This window comes from Alligator sinensis, unplaced genomic scaffold, assembly GCF_000455745.1.
Source record: "Alligator sinensis unplaced genomic scaffold, ASM45574v1 scaffold1404_1, whole genome shotgun sequence".
In the NCBI taxonomy this organism is placed as follows: Eukaryota; Metazoa; Chordata; order Crocodylia; family Alligatoridae; genus Alligator; species Alligator sinensis.
This window is the reverse complement of record NW_005843008.1, coordinates 76173-94896: the sequence shown is the minus strand read 5'-3', so window position 1 is coordinate 94896 and position 18724 is coordinate 76173. Positions and strand designations below refer to the sequence as shown.

The 18724-nt window shown below is 49.2% G+C and overlaps 2 protein-coding genes and 4 non-coding genes across 8 annotated transcripts in view; 2 read left to right on the top strand and 4 right to left on the bottom strand.

Moving 5' to 3' along the window:
• The first annotated feature begins 53 nt into the window (after nucleotides 1-53).
• Nucleotides 54-3282, top strand: RPS11 (ribosomal protein S11). Its single transcript, XM_006036704.2, has 5 exons — nucleotides 54-182; nucleotides 276-386; nucleotides 424-499; nucleotides 697-826; nucleotides 3109-3282. The coding sequence occupies exons 1-5, from the start codon at nucleotides 168-170 to the stop codon at nucleotides 3230-3232; spliced, it is 456 nt and encodes a 151-aa protein (XP_006036766.1). The 5' UTR covers nucleotides 54-167; the 3' UTR covers nucleotides 3233-3282.
• Nucleotides 1449-1545, top strand: LOC112548214. Its single transcript, XR_003092018.1, has one exon. It is a non-coding gene; the product is annotated as a small nucleolar RNA SNORD35 (small nucleolar RNA).
• An 8055-nt stretch (nucleotides 3283-11337) lies between the features above and the next one.
• LOC102367827 (40S ribosomal protein S11-like) overlaps nucleotides 11338-18724 on the bottom strand; it is an 8861-nt gene continuing 1474 nt past the window's right edge. The window contains exons 3-5 of one of the 3 annotated variants that reach the window (XM_025193052.1): nucleotides 18239-18624; nucleotides 17039-17098; nucleotides 14584-14713 (exon numbers count right to left, since the gene is read on the bottom strand). In XM_025193052.1, the coding sequence (XP_025048837.1) occupies nucleotides 14696-14713; nucleotides 17039-17098; nucleotides 18239-18624 (464 nt within the window). In that variant the 3' untranslated portion in view covers nucleotides 14584-14695. Of the gene's footprint in view, nucleotides 13414-14583; nucleotides 14714-17038; nucleotides 17099-18238; nucleotides 18625-18724 lie in introns of those variants that run through there. The other 2 variants (XM_025193053.1, XR_003092014.1) reach the window with 2 other exon arrangements.
• LOC112548215 lies at nucleotides 13758-13854 on the bottom strand. The gene has a single exon (XR_003092019.1). It is a non-coding gene; the product is annotated as a small nucleolar RNA SNORD35 (small nucleolar RNA).
• Nucleotides 16739-16829, bottom strand: LOC112548211. The gene has a single exon (XR_003092015.1). It is a non-coding gene; the product is annotated as a small nucleolar RNA SNORD35 (small nucleolar RNA).
• LOC112548212 lies at nucleotides 17276-17369 on the bottom strand. The gene has a single exon (XR_003092016.1). It is a non-coding gene; the product is annotated as a small nucleolar RNA SNORD35 (small nucleolar RNA).

Genomic DNA, 18724 nt, shown 5'->3' with positions numbered 1-18724 from the left:
CGATACATGGCGCGCCTCACATCAACCCGGCAGCGCGCAACCTACCCCTGCGCTTGTGACGTCTCGCGCTCCGATAGGCTGCGGGCAACTCGGCCCCGCCTGCCCGCGCCGGGAACGCGCCGGCGCGCTGACGTCACGTCCTTTCCTCCTCCCGGCAGCCGTTCGAGATGGCGGACACGCAGGTAGGTGCCGGGCCTTGGGGCCGAGCAGGCCGCGCGCGCCTCGCGTGAGCCGTGCCGCCTCACCCCCCTCTCGCCTCTCTCTCGCCCCGGCAGACGGAGCGGGCCTACCAGAAGCAGCCTACCATCTTCCAGAACAAGAAGCGCGTGCTGCTGGGGGGCCTGTTTTGCAGGGGTGGGGGTGGGGAGGCCTCCCCCACACGGGATGCTCGCTGACGTCACGTGCCCACGTGTCCGCTTGCAGGCCATCGAGGGCACCTACATCGACAAGAAATGCCCTTTCACCGGGAACGTCTCCATCCGCGGACGCATCCTGTCCGGTACGTGGCGCGCCGTGAAACGGTGACCCCCACGGGATGCGCACGCTCGTGCCGGTTGCACAATTGCACGTCTAGCGCGCGTCCGCGTCGCTTACGACTGTGCTGCGCGGGAGCTCGGAGGGAGGGAGTCGAAAGCTTTTTTGTTGTTGTTGATTCGTGTGTCTCTTTTTGTGTCGTCGTCGTCCTCGTTCTCCCAGGTGTGGTCACCAAGATGAAGATGCAGCGTACCATCGTCATCCGCAGGGATTACTTGCATTACATCCGCAAGTACAACCGGTTTGAGAAGCGCCACAAGAACATGTCGGTGCACCTGTCCCCCTGCTTCAGGTGAGCGCCGGAGGTTCGCAATTCACCTGGGTCGTTGCTAGTGTTACCTCGGATGCACAATAACGAGGGATTGGTCCTGGAGATGGCACACGGTGACGTTTGGATGCAGATTTAGCATCAGGATTTGATACCGGCCGTGTGGGGCTTATCGCACGAAAAATGGGAGTAAGGTTTCACCTGTCTTTATAGGCTGGGGTTGTCAGGAAGTCATTTTGGTACGGTACCTACAGCATCAGGGTCAGTAGAAAGTTGATATTTTAACGCAGGGAGCTCGCCCTTCTGCGCCCGGCACGTGGGGTTGGTCCACGGGTGTGATCTGGCGCGCGTTGTCTGCTCTGCTCGCCACGGGCCTGAAAACTTGGCAGCGGTTCATCTACAGGTAACGCAGTGACAGCTGCCAAATCTTCAGAGCTGTGGGGTGACCCAACCCAGGGACTGGCTGACATGGCTTTGAGCACCCTTGACCTTCATGCTTAAAATAAATGTGATCGGGCTGCAATCTCCAACCCAGAAGCCGCATCTGGCCTGCAAAGCCATGCCAGCCAGAGGATGAACAAGTGGCCTGTCAGAATAGAAAGACGTGGGCTGAGCTGCTGGTGGTGCAGACCTTGAACTTGTTTACTGGTGATGATGTCTAAACTCACGATGGTCTGCAGAGCCCCTCCTGTGCGCTTGGGGGCTGCTGAAAATGCCAATTGAGCTCTTGCTGAACCATAAAGCACGTTCTGGTCTGCCTTCCCTGTGTCTAATGCTTCCTGGTGTGCGAGCTGTCCAGAAATTCAGCCTGCTCCTGCCAGGAAACTAATTTGTAAAATTATCTCCCTTCATGAGACCCTGTCCAACAGCATCCTGGGTAAATGCACATAGTTAGGACACCACTCCAAATGAACCAATCTTCACCAGTCTGAAGTCTCTAAATCTTAACACCAACTTATACAAAGTCCACAAGTGATTTTGGTAGCTAGAGGATAAGGGTCAGTTGAAAGTTGGTAAGACAAGGGCGACTTTTTAATGCAGGGGGGGCTCAATCTTCTAGCCCCACAGGCTGCACCCAGCACATGGGGTTCGTCCACAGGTGTGATCTGGTGCGCGTGGCCTGCTGCATTCACCACGGGCCTAAACATTTGGCAGTGGGGGATCTACAATTAATGCTGAGATCACTCATCTGCTGCCAAAATGTAGCGCGTTGCTGCTCTAATCCACATCCATATTCTCCTCCTCCTGTTCTCCCATCTCCGTCCACCTCCATATTGCTGCTCTCAGGGTCATTCTGGGTCCCTGGCTCCGTGGGGACACTGGATGCTGGTCAACCTACGGCTCCACGCGCAGGTTGGGCAGCTGCTTCCATTGTCCCCTGGGTTATGAGCTGACCATTAGAGCAGGAACCATTGTTCAAGTCTGAAATCAACCCGCAGAGACCCGTCCCCAGGAGAATGGGCAGAGAGCACAGGGGTTGGCGTTGCTCAGGACAGGCCCCAGGGTGGAGATATCCAGCCTTGGACACTGTTTACAGCATGCTTGGAAGCAGCATTTCAGAGCAGAGAGGTCCCTGGGCCTCTTCCATCCCATCCTGTGAACCCGGCTGTTCCAGACTTGCCTTACCCCATGCAGCTCTCTTGATGCCTGTCCGCCCTGGTGCAACAGGCTGGGCAGTTCGTAGTACTCTGGCCCTCTACATGTTACATATATCTCCCAATTACTGACTTAATAGTGCAATTAATGTAGACTGGCTAAACATTCAAATGAATTACCTTACAGCTGCATATGCTGGGTCCCAGGGCACTGCTAGGATCTCGAGGCCCCTGTGTGGTGCTGTGTGGCTGGGACATTGCAGCAGCTGCTGGAGTTTGCGTCTTCCTGACACGGGAGCAGCCTGGGATTGGGCCCCCCCTGCACCGGCAATAAGATGTAATGGGATTTAATGCGTGATCTCACAAACTTCTCCTGCCGTACACATATGGCACATGTGGCATGGCAGGAGGCACAATTATGTGGATTGCCCATTAGATCCCATCACTCTTTAGATGCATGTGTAGAGGGGCTCACAGGGAGAGACTGGCACAGTTCCCAATTTTAAGGATTTAGTGATAGCTAGTTCCTTCCTTACTAATGAAAGGTGCGAAAAATATTCACATGCATGAAACCTGCCTTCCTGTGTTTGAGTCATATTTGTTCTGTTCAGTCCTATTCTGCTTCCCCTCCTGCAGGACTCAAGTCATTAGTTCTAAATCTTTTTAAAATGTTGTCTCATTTGTACCCCCTCCACCCCCTTTGCCTTCCAGAGATGTCCAAATTGGAGACATTGTGACTGTGGGGGAGTGCCGTCCGCTCAGTAAGACTGTCCGATTCAACGTTCTCAAAGTCACAAAGGCGGCTGGCACCAAGAAGCAGTTTCAGAAATTTTAAAGGCAGCTAATTGGGAAACCCAGGATCAATAAATCTTTTGTTAAAACTTAGGCCCGTGGAATTTTTTGAATGAAGAGGGTGGGGGTGCCATCTTTGACCATGAAGCAAGTGTATTTTTAGCTGTTAAACCAAGAAGCTGTGTGGTCTATTCAGCAAGGGCCCTCTCCCCAGCTCCTCTACGGTCTTTAGTTGCCTGAGGAAGGAAGCTATCTATTGCCCTTTTCACTCGCGCTGTAGTGAGCGAAGAATAGAGCAGGGTCCTGGTTTTAGATTGTTGCACTGCCCTTGCCCAAAAAAGACTTGGGGGAAGGGGAGAGGGAGGGCACATCCCCAGGAGCCTGCATGTGTGATTTGCAGTGCTGCAGACACGTCTGTGGTGTGAGACGCCCATAAGCAGCACTGCACACCACGTGGGTTGCACATGCAGGCATTCGCCATATTGCTGATTTGCAGCACAGTGGGTATTTCTTGACACGGGAGATCCCAGTATCAGAAAACTCACAGCTAGGATCCTAGGTAAGGCTGCTGGGGCCAGCCCAGGTGCTGGCCCCAAGTTTTCCTACCTACCAGCTGCCAGCGAATCTCCCGCTGAAATTTTTCACAACCCTACTGGATAGTTTGGGAGCAACCTTGCAAACAGCTGCCAGGGATAATACCCAAAACAAATTGACTTCTTCCCCCTGGTAAAGCAGGAGGCATAGGGTGGACTGGGAGTGAGCAGGTGTGGGAGCATGGGGCCCACCAGTGTCCCGGGACCAGTGCTGGTGGGGCCAGAGCAGGAGTGCAGGGTCCCAGACAGCGGGAGCTCTGGAGCCAGGACCAGAGCCAGGGAGTCAGCAGCTGTTTGCAGGCTGCAAGGTTCTCAACCTTTTCGGTCTCCAAGAGAAGGCTGAGAGGGGACCTTGTGGCGGCGTACAAATTCATAAGGGGAGAGCAACATGAAGTAGGTGACGGACGACCTGTTCACCTGGGCACCCCCTGGAACAACAAGGAACAATGGCCATAAGCTACTGGATGTCACAACCCAAAGTTGTGGTTTTTTGTTTGCGTGTGCTTCGGCACCGCTAAATTATGTTCCTGCTAAATTGCAGCTCCTTTGCACGGTGGAGTTTTCTGCTGCAATAAGAGAACCCGCGTGCAAAAGAGTATTTCCCACCAGTTTGTAGCCTTCTTTGCATGGTGCATTTCTTTTGCATCTAGGAGATGCACAGTGCAAAGGAGCTCCCGCCATTTGTATTAAGATTCGAGCCACATTATTGGTTCACGTTAAATTATGTACACGTGGCGGCTAGTGATTGGCTTGCTAGCCGTATAAAGAGCTTGGGTAGTTTCCGCCCAAGTTGGAGAGAGAGAAAGCAATTGGAGTTCGGGAGAAAGAGCGTGAAGATCTCTAAGCGCTGCTGATTTCTTCAAACCCAACTTTTTCCTTAAGAAGGCAATAGAGGTTTGATTACCGAACCGAACCCGCGGAGCCTTAACAACTCCGGGGCCAATTACCGAACGGCCTCTAGCCTCTCCCCGTCACCGAGCACAATCCTAGACATATCCCTTCCTATTGAAACTACCGAACCCGCGGAGCTTCAATAACTCCAGGGCCAATTGTCGTAGTCCTCTAGCGAGGATTTAAGCGGAGCTGTGCCCGGGAAACTGTCCAGCCTACACCAAGACCATCTTTGGTGTAAGTAAACAATCTTTTAATCAACCATTACGCATCCGTGACTAATTCTAGCTCCCACCGGTCTTCTTCGATCCCGCGTGCCCGGGCTGCTGGCCACAGCCCACGTGCACAAAGACGGGTCCGCATACCGCTCCCGGCCCGCTCATGGCGACATGGATGGGTTCGGGAGGCAGCCCACACACTGGAGAGAAGGTTTAGGTTTAGGAGAAAGTTCTTCACCATCAGGGTTGCCAGGATCTGGAATGAGCTCCCAAGGGAGGTGGTGCTCACCCCATACTTAGGGGTCTTCAAGAAGAGACTAGACAGGCACCTGGCTGGGATCACATGACCCCAAGGTTGGTGACTTTTTTTTGCCTGCCAGGGGTAGGGGGTCGGACTAGGTGACCCACTGAGGTCCCTTCTGACTTTAAAATATAAACTATGCACTTCATAGATTCATAAATACAGCTTAGATGATGTCAGCAAACTTCCAAATCCCCTTGTTGCATGGTTGAAAGCTGAAGATATGCCTACGGCAGGCAGGCAGCCACGGGGATGAGGCTGCTCAAGTCTGACTAGCAGCTGAGGAGCAGAGTGCCCTGAAACCGTATGGCACTGCCCCACGGTTGGGGTTGGGGGGGATGAGTGTGTGCAAGTGTGTGTGCACACATCTGTGTACATCATTCCCCCTACCCCCCACTACACAGTACTGTTAATTAAACTTTCCAGGGGTAGAGTTTTTTGCCAACCCATGTAGTACATCATCATCTACTAAAATAGAAAGTATTGTATGCATGTTAAAAACGTCTTATAAATAGGACCATTACTTCTTAAACATTTCCCATTTAAAATCAGTTACAACTAGAAACCTTAGGTGCTCCTTGACAAACTTCCACAAATTAAAGTAACTTCCTTTGTCTCTACTACAGTACTGGGGGATTAGGCATACCATAGTTCACGTAGGTCAGTCAAGCTCTATGCATCCACAAGGTTTTCTTCTGTTTCTTTACCGTAACTCGAATACTAAATATGCCTTTTTCTTCCATGGTTTCCCTCCTATAACCCTCACCTGAGCAACAAGCTTATGCTAGTTTTTGTCACTCCCTAAAGCACATTTTCCTTCTGTATAGGTAAAAAGTTACTCAGAGGGTTAGTAGTCTGAGGGGTAATTCTTAATTTGGGCAAAGATCCGGCAGAGCACGATTATAGCAGAAACCAGAACCTAGTGCGGTCACTCCTGGCGTGCTGTGCTGAGCAGTTACAGCAGGGATGTCTACACGAGACACTTTACTCAATATTAGAGCACGTTACTGTGCAATAAGGATCACTATCTACACGTGCAGATGCTCTTAACCCTCTTAACATCTTCCACCACTGCACCCAGACACATGAGTCCTCCTACGCCTGCCACGACTGCAGCAAGAGCTTCACTAAGTGCTCCACCCTCATCACCAGGGATGATGGTTTTCTCTGATATTTAAATCAGGGAGATTTGGGATTTTTTGTTAAGTAACCCACATTTATTTTATTTGTGGTGTTCCATCTTAATCCAAAAAAAGTCGTGGCACCCCATCTCAGTGGGCCGCGTGCCTCAAAAACTAACGACTAAATGGAGGGAAGGATTTTTAAATCAGCCTGTAAGCTAAAGCAGTATAGTATCCACCATTTTATTATGAATAATGAAGAGAAAGAGGCAGTTGTAGCGCAGTTTAACAGAACGTTAAAATCAAAGATGTGGAGGTATTTTCCAGCCCGCTACCTGGACGCATTACCAGAGTACGGCTGGGGCTGAGAGTCCTTTCAGCTCTGGGACTCGCAGTCTCGGCGCTCAGTTGTGAGAGAGAGAAAACTGGCGCTGTACCAAGCAGCACATAGGGCCAAAGCACAGACTTGCATGTCCACCATCTGGAGCTGCAACAACAAAAATGGATGCGATACACATGCACGAAGGCGTTCCCAACGCTCCCTGGGAGCACAGTGCGAATCACCTCACCGTGCAGCGTGGCACAGCAGTTGGGGTTAGGGAGAGCCAAGCCCAGGGCGTGCTGGGGCTGCTGTAATTTCAGGGACAGGTTTTAGCTCTCTACCACCATTCACACCCCCCCACCCCCGGTTGCAGAGGCAGGGAAGCAGGCCTTATCACTGCGTCCTAAATATGCCCTGGCTGCATGAGAAACCTGGGATCTGGGCAGGACGTGGGGTGATTTCGGCTCTGAGGAGCTTTGCAAGCTCAGTGCAAGACTCCTTGCAGGGCAGCTGCCAGAGCCAGCCGGGCATCCAGCCCTAAAACCCCTCCGTGGGACCCTGGCCACCCCGGGCTACTACCGCATGAACTGCAGGACCCATGAGGCTGAAGCTGGCTCCTTATTCCCAGGTTTTTATTCCCAGCTCCTTATTCCTCACTCCTTATTCCCAGCTCCCTTTTCCTAGCTCCAAAATCCTGATTTCCAGTTCTCTTTTCAAAGCGAATCTATCCCCAATAAAAGCTGCTTATTCATGCATTATACATAACAAAGGGAGACAATTTCAGCAGCTCTGTACATTTACTCATTAATGTGAAAAATCATATCCGGCATCAAGCACAGAGCCCTAAATCGAGATTGGATTAGGATGGGATTATGGGGGAAAACATGTCTTGGTACATCACAAACTTCACTGTTGCTGCCACTGGAGGACTTTCCCGAAGCACCCTGAGCGCAGCCCTGCCCAGCAATTCAATATATACCAGCAAAGCGCCCTGCAAGTGACGGGGACCGAGCCCCACCACCCACCGTCCTGCGCTGCTGTCCCTCCGCGCACGACTCCCCACCCCCACTCTGTGTGTGCGCCCCCCAACACCTGACACACACACACACACACACACACCCCCAGCCACACAAAACATGGCACACGCACACATGCACACACCTATCCATACACACCCACCCACCCAGCTGCATGCCACACACACCCACACACACTCACCCACCTAGACACGCCCATGCCACACCCACCCACATGCCACCCATGCGCACACACCCAGCCACAAGCAACACACACCCAGCCCCAAACCCACACACCCATATGCCACACACATGTGCCTCAATGCCTGGCCCAGCCCACCCCGTGGCGGGACTCACGTGGCACCAGCAGGAAGGAGGGAGCGTGAGGAGGGGCGTGGTGTGCGTCCCCACGGTGCTGCGCTCTCCATAAACTCTTTATAAACTCTGGTAACTCATCAAGGCAGTGAAAGGTGTTGTGGGCTGGAAAATACCTCCAAATTTCGATTTTAACGTGCTGTTAAAAATTCTTCCCGCCGGTCAGCCATTAGTTTTCGAGGCACACGGCCCACCGAGAAAATGCTTTTAAAGGCATCGGATATTTCACCCGCTGACTTGTCTTATTATCCAAGCATGCCTGGGCCTTGGGACTAAATGTCTATCACCATTAAGATGTACTTAAAACCGCTGCTGTGTTTGGAGAACTGTTGCATATCCACCAAAGCTGCCTGCCATTGTACATCCACATCCGAAACAACTGTCTTGTTTCTTTTCAAATGTCTTCTGGCCAACTTGCGTTGGGTGTCACACCTGATCTGAAAGCCTGGCAGTCACCTGGCTCCTGTTCAGACTCTAATTCCAACTTTTGGCCACTTCAAAAAGTGCCAGGTTCAGTGCTTGTTTAAGGCTAGGATGGGTGGTTCTGGACAGATCTCTTAAAGAATTAGGTCCTCTACTATGGGTTGCAATTGTTTGAGGATTTCCCATATAAATTCCAGGGAAGGATGGTATATCATAACTAATGGTGTGCATTTCACGGGGATTTTCTTTTTGCATTGTAGCAAATCTTCACGTGGCACCCGGGTGGCTCTTTCAAAAGTGGGATCTCTCTCTCTCTGGAGGAGTGTCCTTGTTGGGTGAAAGCCCTTTTGAGATTTGCAAGGTGCCAATTCCGGATATTTTCCCCAGTGCAAATTCAGTGGTATTGGGGAGCTTGGCTGTAAAAACAACTTTTTCTTGTGTTTAGGGTGATTGTTGGTTCTGTGAAGATAGGTAAGTTGGTCTATGGCTCCTTGTATATGGTGGTTTATATTATATCCTTCTGCATATTGATCGTGGTGTCTTAAAAAGGCATGTGGGTGTTGGAGTAGTCAAGAGAGAGTCTGATGGAGAGTTGCTTATTGTTGAATTTGTGTTGGAAATCAATCAGGGACTGCAGGTTTTCAATCCAAGTTAAGAAGATGGCATCTATATATCTAAGGTAGAGCATGGGTTTGACGATGCGGTTCTTGAGGAATTCGTCACATCTACCCAAAGACCCTCAATAACCTATAAACAAACAACAAATATATAACATCAGGAACTGGATGCAGAGCACAACACACAAGCACCATCGATGAGCACTACCCCTATGCAAAAGGGGCCTTTGGATAACTACAGCAGTAAGCTGTGCATATAGTGGTTTTTGGTGCAGTAGTTTTGGAGCTGCAAGAGACACAGCTCCCATCCCCTGCCCTGACATTAGTAAGGCCATTTGGCAAGAAATCGTTCGAGCAAATGTAACCCGGGTACACCCAAGGGTGTGCCCTGGTCTCAGTTGGATGGGATGGGTCTGCTGTGAGAAGCATGCCAAAATTTCGAGCGGATCCCTCTTTCCTGTATAGAGTTGGCCCAAGCCCAACGTTCTCAACTATATACAATTCATTGAGTTATAATATACATAGACATAAAACTAAATATCATATACATATAATTACACAGTGAACACTAACCAGTCACCAAGGTCAAACCCTAAATAACACTGCTGGGCGCTGGGCCTCACGCTGCCGCACTACTATTTCCCCGTGCCCTGGCTTCAGCACTGAGGGCTCTCTTAGCATGGGCCAGGCCCTTCAGGCTCTGGCTGGTCATCCTCATGCCGGGTGCTAACCTAAGCAGCCTACGCTGCTCCCTGGCTCCCAAGGCTCGGGCCCATGCACCACCCGGTGCACTGTGGGACCTGGCTGCTTGCTGGGAGATGGGGCCTGAGCTGCCTCACTGCGGCCCCAAGGCCTTTGCCCCGTGTGCTGCCCCATGCACCATGTGGCCTGCTGGCCCTGCCAGGGTTGCAGGGTCGGGCCGCCACTTGCAGCTCCCAAAGTCTGGGCTCCATGCACCGAATTGCGCACCGTGATGGGCCCATCACACCACTCCCAAAGCTGCTCCTCCAGTGATAGCTTCAGGAGCCTTGGGCCTGTTGCCCGCTGGGGGAGCGCTCCCCAGCTGCTCCTGGCTCCACTCTGCTCAAGTCCCTCCCCGCGTCTGCCCAGCATGCCGAGCACGCTGGGCTTTTATTTACACCGGAGGCCCCGCCCCTGACGCCCGCCGGACCTGTAAAGCGCAGTCTCCAACCAGGTCCAGGGGCTCCTCGCATCCCCCACCCCCCCAGCAGGTACCCAGGTCATTTAGTTGATTGTGGAAATTTTAATCTAGAACTGGTTAAAAGTGAGCCAGCCACTTTGTTAATTTTTGCTTTAAATCAAGCGAAGCTTTTTTTTTTTTACCGTGAGACTGATTTTGAGAAGTTTCTGACTTTCAGATTTTTCCACGCAAACGTGTGGTGCCTTTTTTCAGTCCTTTCTTGTAAAATGTTATCGCCAACCTTATAAAACCAGTTGCTTCACTGAAAGCTGGCCCTTTGGTACCTACATTTCAGTTAAAATTGTGAAAAGGTCACATTTCCAAAAGAGAGAACATGCTTTATCTGGAACACACAGACCGTGGGCATTTTTCACAAAAGTCAGGTTTTGGTTTTGGCCAGTTCTAGTGGAGACCAAACTGCATTACACTTGCACCCGAATTTTTTTTTTTTAAATTAGGGATCGGTGTTATATTTCTAATTCAGACTAAACAGCTTAACAACTGTGAGGAGTGTCCTATATTATCATGCACATGTGTTAGTGATTCTTGGATTGGGGCATTGGTATTTATGTGGAATAATTTTGGTAATGTGACTAACTATTGCTTTATAATACTGGAAAGCAGGAGTTGGAAATGTAAGTGAAAACTTTTAACCAGTGAATAACATTATTTTATGCACTATATCCCTTCCCTAGCTCTTCTATCCTTTCCTTCCCTTGCACCTGTCCCTTGCCATAGTTTTCTCTCCATCTGTTTGCATTACATTGCTTACTGCGTACAGTAGCACAGACGAGGTGTGAGATCCTGAGGAGGCTAGGCACTGATGCGCTTGGAAAAGCTCACGTGTTATTCCCTCTTAAAGAGGCAGACAAGGGTCTTTGGGTAAATCTGATATCTTTTATTAGACCAACTTAAATAGTTGGAAAACAATTATTAAGCAAGCTTTCGGGTTCAAAAACCCTTCGTCAGGCTAAGGAAGTTTCAGCAGTCGGTGTGTGCTCTTCCTGGAGGGAATGAAAAGTAAAGAAGCCAGAGGCTGGGCTGGTGTATATATTAGTAACATTTCATTTTAATCACGGAAAAATGTGAATTTTGGGTTACTTTTTTAAAATCAGAAAATCTGGGATTTTTTTAATCAGAGAAAATTAGCATCCCTGGTGAAACTCTTGCCACAGTTGGGACAGGTGTAGGAGCACTCACCTGTGTAGGTGCACTGGTGGTAGATGAGGGTGGAGCGGTCCACAACCCAAATGGGGTTAAGCTGGTAAGCATCTGCATGTGCAGGCAGTTGACTAACTTTTGACCAGTTTTAAATTATTGCACAATAATATACTCTAATCTCAAGTCAAGTATCTCATGTAGATGTCCCCGCTATAGCTGATCAGTACAGCAGGCCAGGAGTGACAGCACTAGTTTCTGCTATAACCATGCCCTGCTGCATCTTCACCCAATTTACTACTACTAACCCTCAGAGTGACTTTTTACCCCCCGTCCAGCCAGGCAGCCAGCCAGCAAGTCCAATTCATAGGATTTCCAGTAACTAAAATGCTGGATAACAAAGATTTTACTGTATTTAGTTTTAGCATTACAAAAAGAAACATAAGAAAACCTTGTGGATACATGAAGATTGACCGAGGTGATGTATGAGATGTCGAATCCCCTAGTAAAGAAGTTACTGCAATGCGTGGAAGCTTGTCAAGGAGCACCTAAGGTTTCTGATTATAACTGATTTCAAATGGGAAATGTTTAAAAAAGTACGGTCCTATTTACAAGTTTTTAACATGAAAGAGAATTTCTGTCTTAGTAGATGATGATGTACCCATGTAGTATAGTACATGTAGAGCATGTATTAATGAACCCATGTAGTATAGTACATGTAGAGCATGTATTAATGACACTGTTCTCCTTTAGATCTATTTTTTTCTATATGAAATCATCATCAATTGTTGCATAGTGGGTACACATCTTCCTTTTGAACTTAAAGGGAATGTTTCAAGGGTTGGTTGTAGATCTCAATGTCCTACTCTTTTGTGAATGGGAGAATAGGGAGTATTGCACCGTGCTATTAGGCATCGGAGAGTGATGTCACACCTTCCTCACTTCCATAGCAATCCCATACACTCCTTCCTCTACATTTTTGAAATTGTGTCAGCCAGTCTTTTCCCTTCATCCCAGTTGTCGCTGCTAAATGCCTCATCGACTCTGAGAAGACATTGGAGTCTTTCACTTTGGAGTCAGCTGACAGCCTGGCCCACGCAAAGTGCGCTTTGGGCTGGGCAAGACTCTGGTCAGAAACATCTGGGAGAGCTCCCCATACACAGGCATGGTGCAGAGTGGCCCAAAAGGGATTTCCATCTGTAATCCCAGCCCAAAAGCCAGGAAGAAGGGCGCTGTGTGCACGAGAGCTGGTCAAACTTCTCTCCCACTGGTAGTTAGTCCAGTAAAATGTGTCAAAAAAACCCCTTTACTTTCAGATCTGATTTTTCTACTCCAATTAAATGCTTGAGCTCAAACACAATGGCAAGAGGCTACCCTTGCCGTTTGAAAACTGGACGCTGTGAACGTCCTTTTCTCGTTTGGTGTTTCCAAGTTTTTGCAATTCCAAATTTTCGCTCCCATCCTCGGTATTCATAGATTCATAGATGTTAGGGTCGGAAGGGACCTCAATAGATCATCGAGTCCGACCCCCTGCATAAGCAGGAAAGAGGGCTGGGTCTAGATGACCCCAGCTAGATGCCTTTCTAACCTCCATACAAAATACAAGGTATCTTGTCCCTAGAACGAGGGCAGGCACAACAGAGGGGCACTTTGTTACCGGGAGAGTGGGGGCCTGTCATTTTTATTCTTGGGATACTGGGAGGCCAGGGAGACATGCAAGCAACCAGGGGAAGATGAGTTTAAACAGATGGGTACGAAGAGAGGTTGGCATCCCCAAACCTGGTGGGTTTTGGTCTTTTTGTTAATGAAATCCTTAGGTTTAAGAAAAGTTTTATTCATTCTGAATATTTTCCATCTGCTGCTTTTAAAACTTCTGGAACAGCTTCTTGGTGCCAGCCGCCTTTATGACTTTGAGGATGTTGAATCAGTAATCTGGCTGATGGGTGCGACATTCTCCAACGGTCACAATATCCCCCATTTGGACAGCTCTGGAAGGCAAAGGGGAATTGGGGAAGGCGGAGAAAAAGGGGAATTGAGGGAGGCGGGGGGAAGAGGAGGGACAACATTTTAGAAAGAGATTTAGAAGAGATGACCCAAGTCCTGCAAAGCATAGACCAGAATACACTTAACATAAAATTATACTACTGAAAATAAACAGAGTGTTTGAAATATTTTTGGCAACTTCTGCTATTAAGCTAGGAAATAGCTATCAATAAGGGAAGTCCTTAAAGGAAAAACTGGCAGGTGATCTTCCATAGGTTTAGCTGTATGCAGAGACCAAGATGATGCACACAAGGAAGCATTAGACAAAGGGAAGGCAGACCTGAACATGCTTTATGGTTCAGCAAGAGCTCAATTGGCATTTTCAGCAGCCCCCAAGAGCACAGCAGGGGCTCTGCAGACCATCGTGAGTTTAGACATCATCACCAGTAAACAGGTTCAAGGTCTGCACCACCACCAGCTCAGCCCACGTCTTTCTGACAGGCCATTTCATGCTTAAAACAAATGCGACTGGGTTGCAGCGTCTCTCAAAAGATGAAGTCGAGGGTGCTCCATCTCCAACCCACAGACCACATCTGGTCTGCAAAGCCATGTCAGCCAGCCCCTGGGTCACCCCACAGCTCTGAAGATTTGGCAGCAGGTGAATGATGGCAGCGCTAAGTGCAGGTGCCCGGCTCCCAAATTTCCAGGCGTGTGGCAAGTACAGCAGACAACGCGCACCAGGTCACACCTGTGGACCAACCCCATATGCTGGGTGCAGCATGCAGGCCAGAAGGTTGAGCCCCCTTTATTAAAATATCCCCCTTATCTGACCAACTTTCAACTGACCCTTATGCTGTAGGTACTAAAAATCACTTCTAGACTTTCAGTCTTAACCCCAAGCTATAAAAGACAGGTGAAGATTTAATTCTATTTTACACATGGCAAAATGGAGGCAGAGGATAAGACCCTGCACGTGGTCACACAGCTCAGATCAAATCCTGATGCCAAGTTTGCATCCGAATGTCACTGTGTGCAGGGACCTGCCATCTCCAGGGCTCATAACAAGTTATTGTGTATCTGAGGTAACACTAGCAATGACCCATGTGAATTGTGGACCGTGCCCAGCTCAGCGGTGCTGCTGGACCGTGCAGCCCCCAAACTCCTCCGGCGCTCACCTGAAGCAGGGGGACAGGTGCACAGGCATGTTCTTGTGGCGCTTCTCAAAACGGTTGTACTTGCAGATATAATGCAAGAAATCCCTGCGGATGACAATGGTACGCTGCATCTTCATCTCCGTAACCGCACCTGGGAGAATGAGGACGAGAAAGATGATGACAACACAAAAAGAGACACAAATTGCCGATGAATCAATATTGGTTGAACCCTAAAAAAAGCTTTTGAACCCTCCGAGCTCCCAAACAGCTTCCAAGATGAGATAGCAGGTAGTAAGGAACCAAAGTAATGTTTACATGCACTAGACAAAAAGGTCCTTGCTCCCCAGGTCAAGCTTTTTGTTGCGTCTAAGGGAGCGTGACCATTTTCCTGAGGTCTAACGTGTGGTCCAGTTTGCAACACTTACTCTGACTAAGCTGGAGGAACAATGCTTATTCCTGTGTACGTTCAATGCTGAACAGCAAAAATAACCAGCTTGGCAGTGTCCACTGCAGGTTTCCCCAGTTGAGATTTGCCAGCGGGTGTACTGGAAAGGCCTTTTCATGTGGACAAAGCTCCAGACTCCAACAAAAGTCTCGATGACATGACCCGGGCTCTCAAGTGCCACCCAGTTGAATGCAAGAGCTTCTCAAAATTATACAGTAAGCTTTAACCATTAAGTTATGGTTTAGTTTATAGCTCTGTGTCTGTCTTTATTACAGACGATAAAGATGGGCTGAGTGACTTCACTCCTGCTTCCTGAGGTCATACACCCGTTTAAAGTGGACCATTTGTCTATCGATCTTCTCATTTGAACTGCAAGGCTCCTATTCTGCAGTAAGCAAAGCTGGAATCACGGCAATATGAATGAAACAGGGTTAAACTGCCACAGTTTTGGTTCGCTTAGTGCAAAACAGGAGCAGACAGACAAAGCTGAGAACTCAAATGAAACCAAGTGCTGTTACAGTTTCACTGTCCACACCCTGGAAGGGGTGCAACCAACATGCTGTTTTAACCATGTACCTGTCCCCTCTTGAATACTTAGAGAACCATAGACTTCCAAAAATAAATACATAAAAAAAATTTAAATCTTTCTGTATGCAATAAGGAGCTAAAATGCATGAATCCAACTCCAGCACAATAGGAAGAAGGGGCTGCACATTTAGTTACATCTTTTACTTGAAGCTCTGGGAGTGATCTTTGTAGTGGGCACATTGAGTTATGCTAAAGCTCTTAGTCACAGTTGGGGCCTTCCCAAAACTAAGCAATAAAATTATACAGAGTGCCTTATAAAGCAACACGAATAAAAAGGGAGTGTTGATTGGTACCCTAGGCAAACCAGGTACAACAATTTCCATAGAAGGAAACAAAACGAAAAGCTTAGTCTGATTTGCAGTATGGAACTTGAAGATTGGATAACTTGGGATAAGAAACAAGTTACAGAGGCAGTAACGCCGACTCTCGGAAATGAGAGTTGCAATTTCTAAGTAAAATCCAGTCTGGCACATGATCTTGCAAAAGGACCCTCAAATCTCGGGATTTTTTCTCCCATCATGTATAGAGCAGCGCCCAGCAGGTAAGTCTGTGGAGGGGAATGGGTGGGGGAGTAAGTGGGGTAGGGAGAGGTCATGAGACAGAGCCATGGGGGGCGGGGGTGGCTCCCCACTGCTGCATGCACCTTAGGAGAGGCATGGGGGGGCATGTGCCCCCCCTGATCTGTGCGTGGGGACAGAGGTGAGATGCCCACCGCAGGCTGGGACTCTGTGCCCTGCTGCCTTTGCCCCAGGAGCCGTACAACACCATGTTGTGCTTCCTGCCACCAGGTGGACAGGGGACATGCAGCCTGGCCCGCACAAGTGTGCTTGTCTACGGGGCTGAGCTAGGTGACCTCCCGAGTCCATAGAAAGAGGCCTCGCCAGACTTTCTATGATTCTACAATTAGATCTTTACAATCTACCTTCAAAGATATACCAGCCATCACTAGACAATATTAAGGAATCTGAAAAAAAAAAAAAAACAAACAAAAAAACACAAAAACAACCCCTAAAAACTCATGCCCCTTGCAAGTAACGTTCACTGCATTTATTTGGCCCAGAGTTTTATTTTACTGTGAATAATACCAGAAAGGTAAGAGGTAACAATCCAAAGAAAGCTCTCCACCCACATCCTGGGTCCTTTTGCTAGGCATCAGCAAAGCCTTGCGGCAGTCTCGTCAGAGCCCGTTCACCAGGGGACTTGGAAGACCATCGTGAGAACGACATCATTTGCCGCTCAAGGACCGCAGAAGAAGTAAAGACAGGAGAGAGCAGTGAATTGACAGGGGGCAGCTCCTAAGCTTTGCTCAAATTGATGCAGAGATTGAGGCTGCATGCAAAAGCCTGGAAGAGCATTTTTTTTTTTTGCCTGTGTCCATGTAACTGAAGCTCTGAAATGTTTCTTCTCTACTTGTGAAACTCAAGGTCATCCCTCATGGCTTACCTGACAGGATGCGACCACAAACAGACCCATTACCAGTGAAAGGGCATTTTTGTCAGTAGCCTAAAAACAGAGACAAATATGAGATCAGTACTCAGGAACTAGAGGCATTGAAAAAATACAGAACCACCACTGATGAGCACTACCCCTGTGCAAAAGGGGACTTTGGATAGCTACAGCACTAAAGCTGTACAGCGCTTTTTGGTGCAGCGGTTCTGGCGCTGCAAGACACAGCTCCCATTCCTGACATCAGTAAGGCCGTTTGGCAGCTGTCGTCAAAGCCCCTTCACCACTGGGACTCGGAAGACCATCGTGAGAACAAACATCATGTGTCAGGAAGGGGGAAACATGAGTTTTAAAGAACTGGTTTCTATAGCAAGCCACGCAGCAGTTTAACAAAAGCATGCAGGACTCTGACTAACTGCTGATTCTGCCCCAAATTCAAAAGAATCCTAGACAATGAGGGCTGGGAGGGACCTCAGGAGGTCGCATCTAGTCCAGTGGTTCTCAACCCTTTTTGTACCAGGACCCATTTGTGAACATCAATGGCCTGTCCTGACCCAGTGCCCCTCACCCCTGACCTGCTGCCCCGGCCCCCAATCGCACTCCCACTCCGTGTGTGGGGCAGGGGTCGGTGTAGGGAGGAGAGTGAGGGTAGGTGGGGGTGCCTGGAGCAAGGGGGTGGGCATGTGCAGACACGGTGTGGGGCAGAGGGCCACTGATTGTCATATTTTTGTCCTTTAAAAGGAGAATCCATTTTTTAAATCTGTTCATGACCCTCTTATAGAGTCTTGCAACCTACTTCTGTGTCCCAGCCCATAGGCTGAAAAAACCCCCTCAGATCTAGTACAACCCCTTGCTCAAAAGCAGGACCAGCCCCAACTATGTCATCCCAGCCAAGGCTTCATCTATCTGGGTTTTGGATGGAGACTCCACCACCTCTCTGGGCAGCCTGTTCCAGTGCTTCACCACCCTCTTCGTTTTCTGCACTTCCTCTCAAAGTTGCTCTCTATTTCCAGCCTTTAAGTGCCACTGTTTCTGTAGACTGCAGAGTTTTCCAAAGCCCCTGAACAAAGCCACATGCCCTCTCCTTGCTGTCCAGGGAAGGGACACAGTAATCTTATTTCCATGCCAAAAACACCAAGTCAGAGCTAAAGCCAGCTCTGACTGAGCTCAATGCTCTCATCTTGCACCACCTCGTACCTCTTTGGTGGGTTTTGAAGCCCAGGTCGATGCTGTGGTAGTAGCAGGGGAGAGTCTCCTTGCCCATTTGAGAAGCACGTGCTTCTTGTTCTGGAAGGTGGTGGGCTGCTTCTGGCATGCCCTCTCAGCCCGCGGGGGCAAGAAAAAGGATGTGAAAGGGGAGAGGAAGCAAGCAGAAATGCAGGCTGCACCCACAACATGGCTACCCACATCCCTGCACCAGCGATCCCCAGCCAGGGTATTGCGAAACCCTTTCAAAAGGGTGCTGCACGAGGCCACTGCCACGCACACGCAATTTCCAAGATTGAAACCCAGGGATTTCAGACAGAAACCCGCCGTCGAGGTCTCTAGGCTCTCTGCAGCAAAAACATGGCTCTTTTCCTTTCCTGTAGTACAGAAAAAGTGAAAACTATGAGCAACTGCTTTTCAAGGAACCCCAGTCCAGCCTGCCCCCAAGGTGGAGGGCAAACTGCCCCTCCTTCCAGC

Bases quoted from the DNA above. Each gene is read 5' to 3' on its own strand.
- RPS11 (XM_006036704.2), top strand. The intron at 500-696 runs GTACGTGGCGCG...TCGTTCTCCCAG, and splicing joins CCGCGGACGCATCCTGTCCG to GTGTGGTCACCAAGATGAAG. The intron at 827-3,108 runs GTGAGCGCCGGA...TTTGCCTTCCAG, and splicing joins CACCTGTCCCCCTGCTTCAG to AGATGTCCAAATTGGAGACA.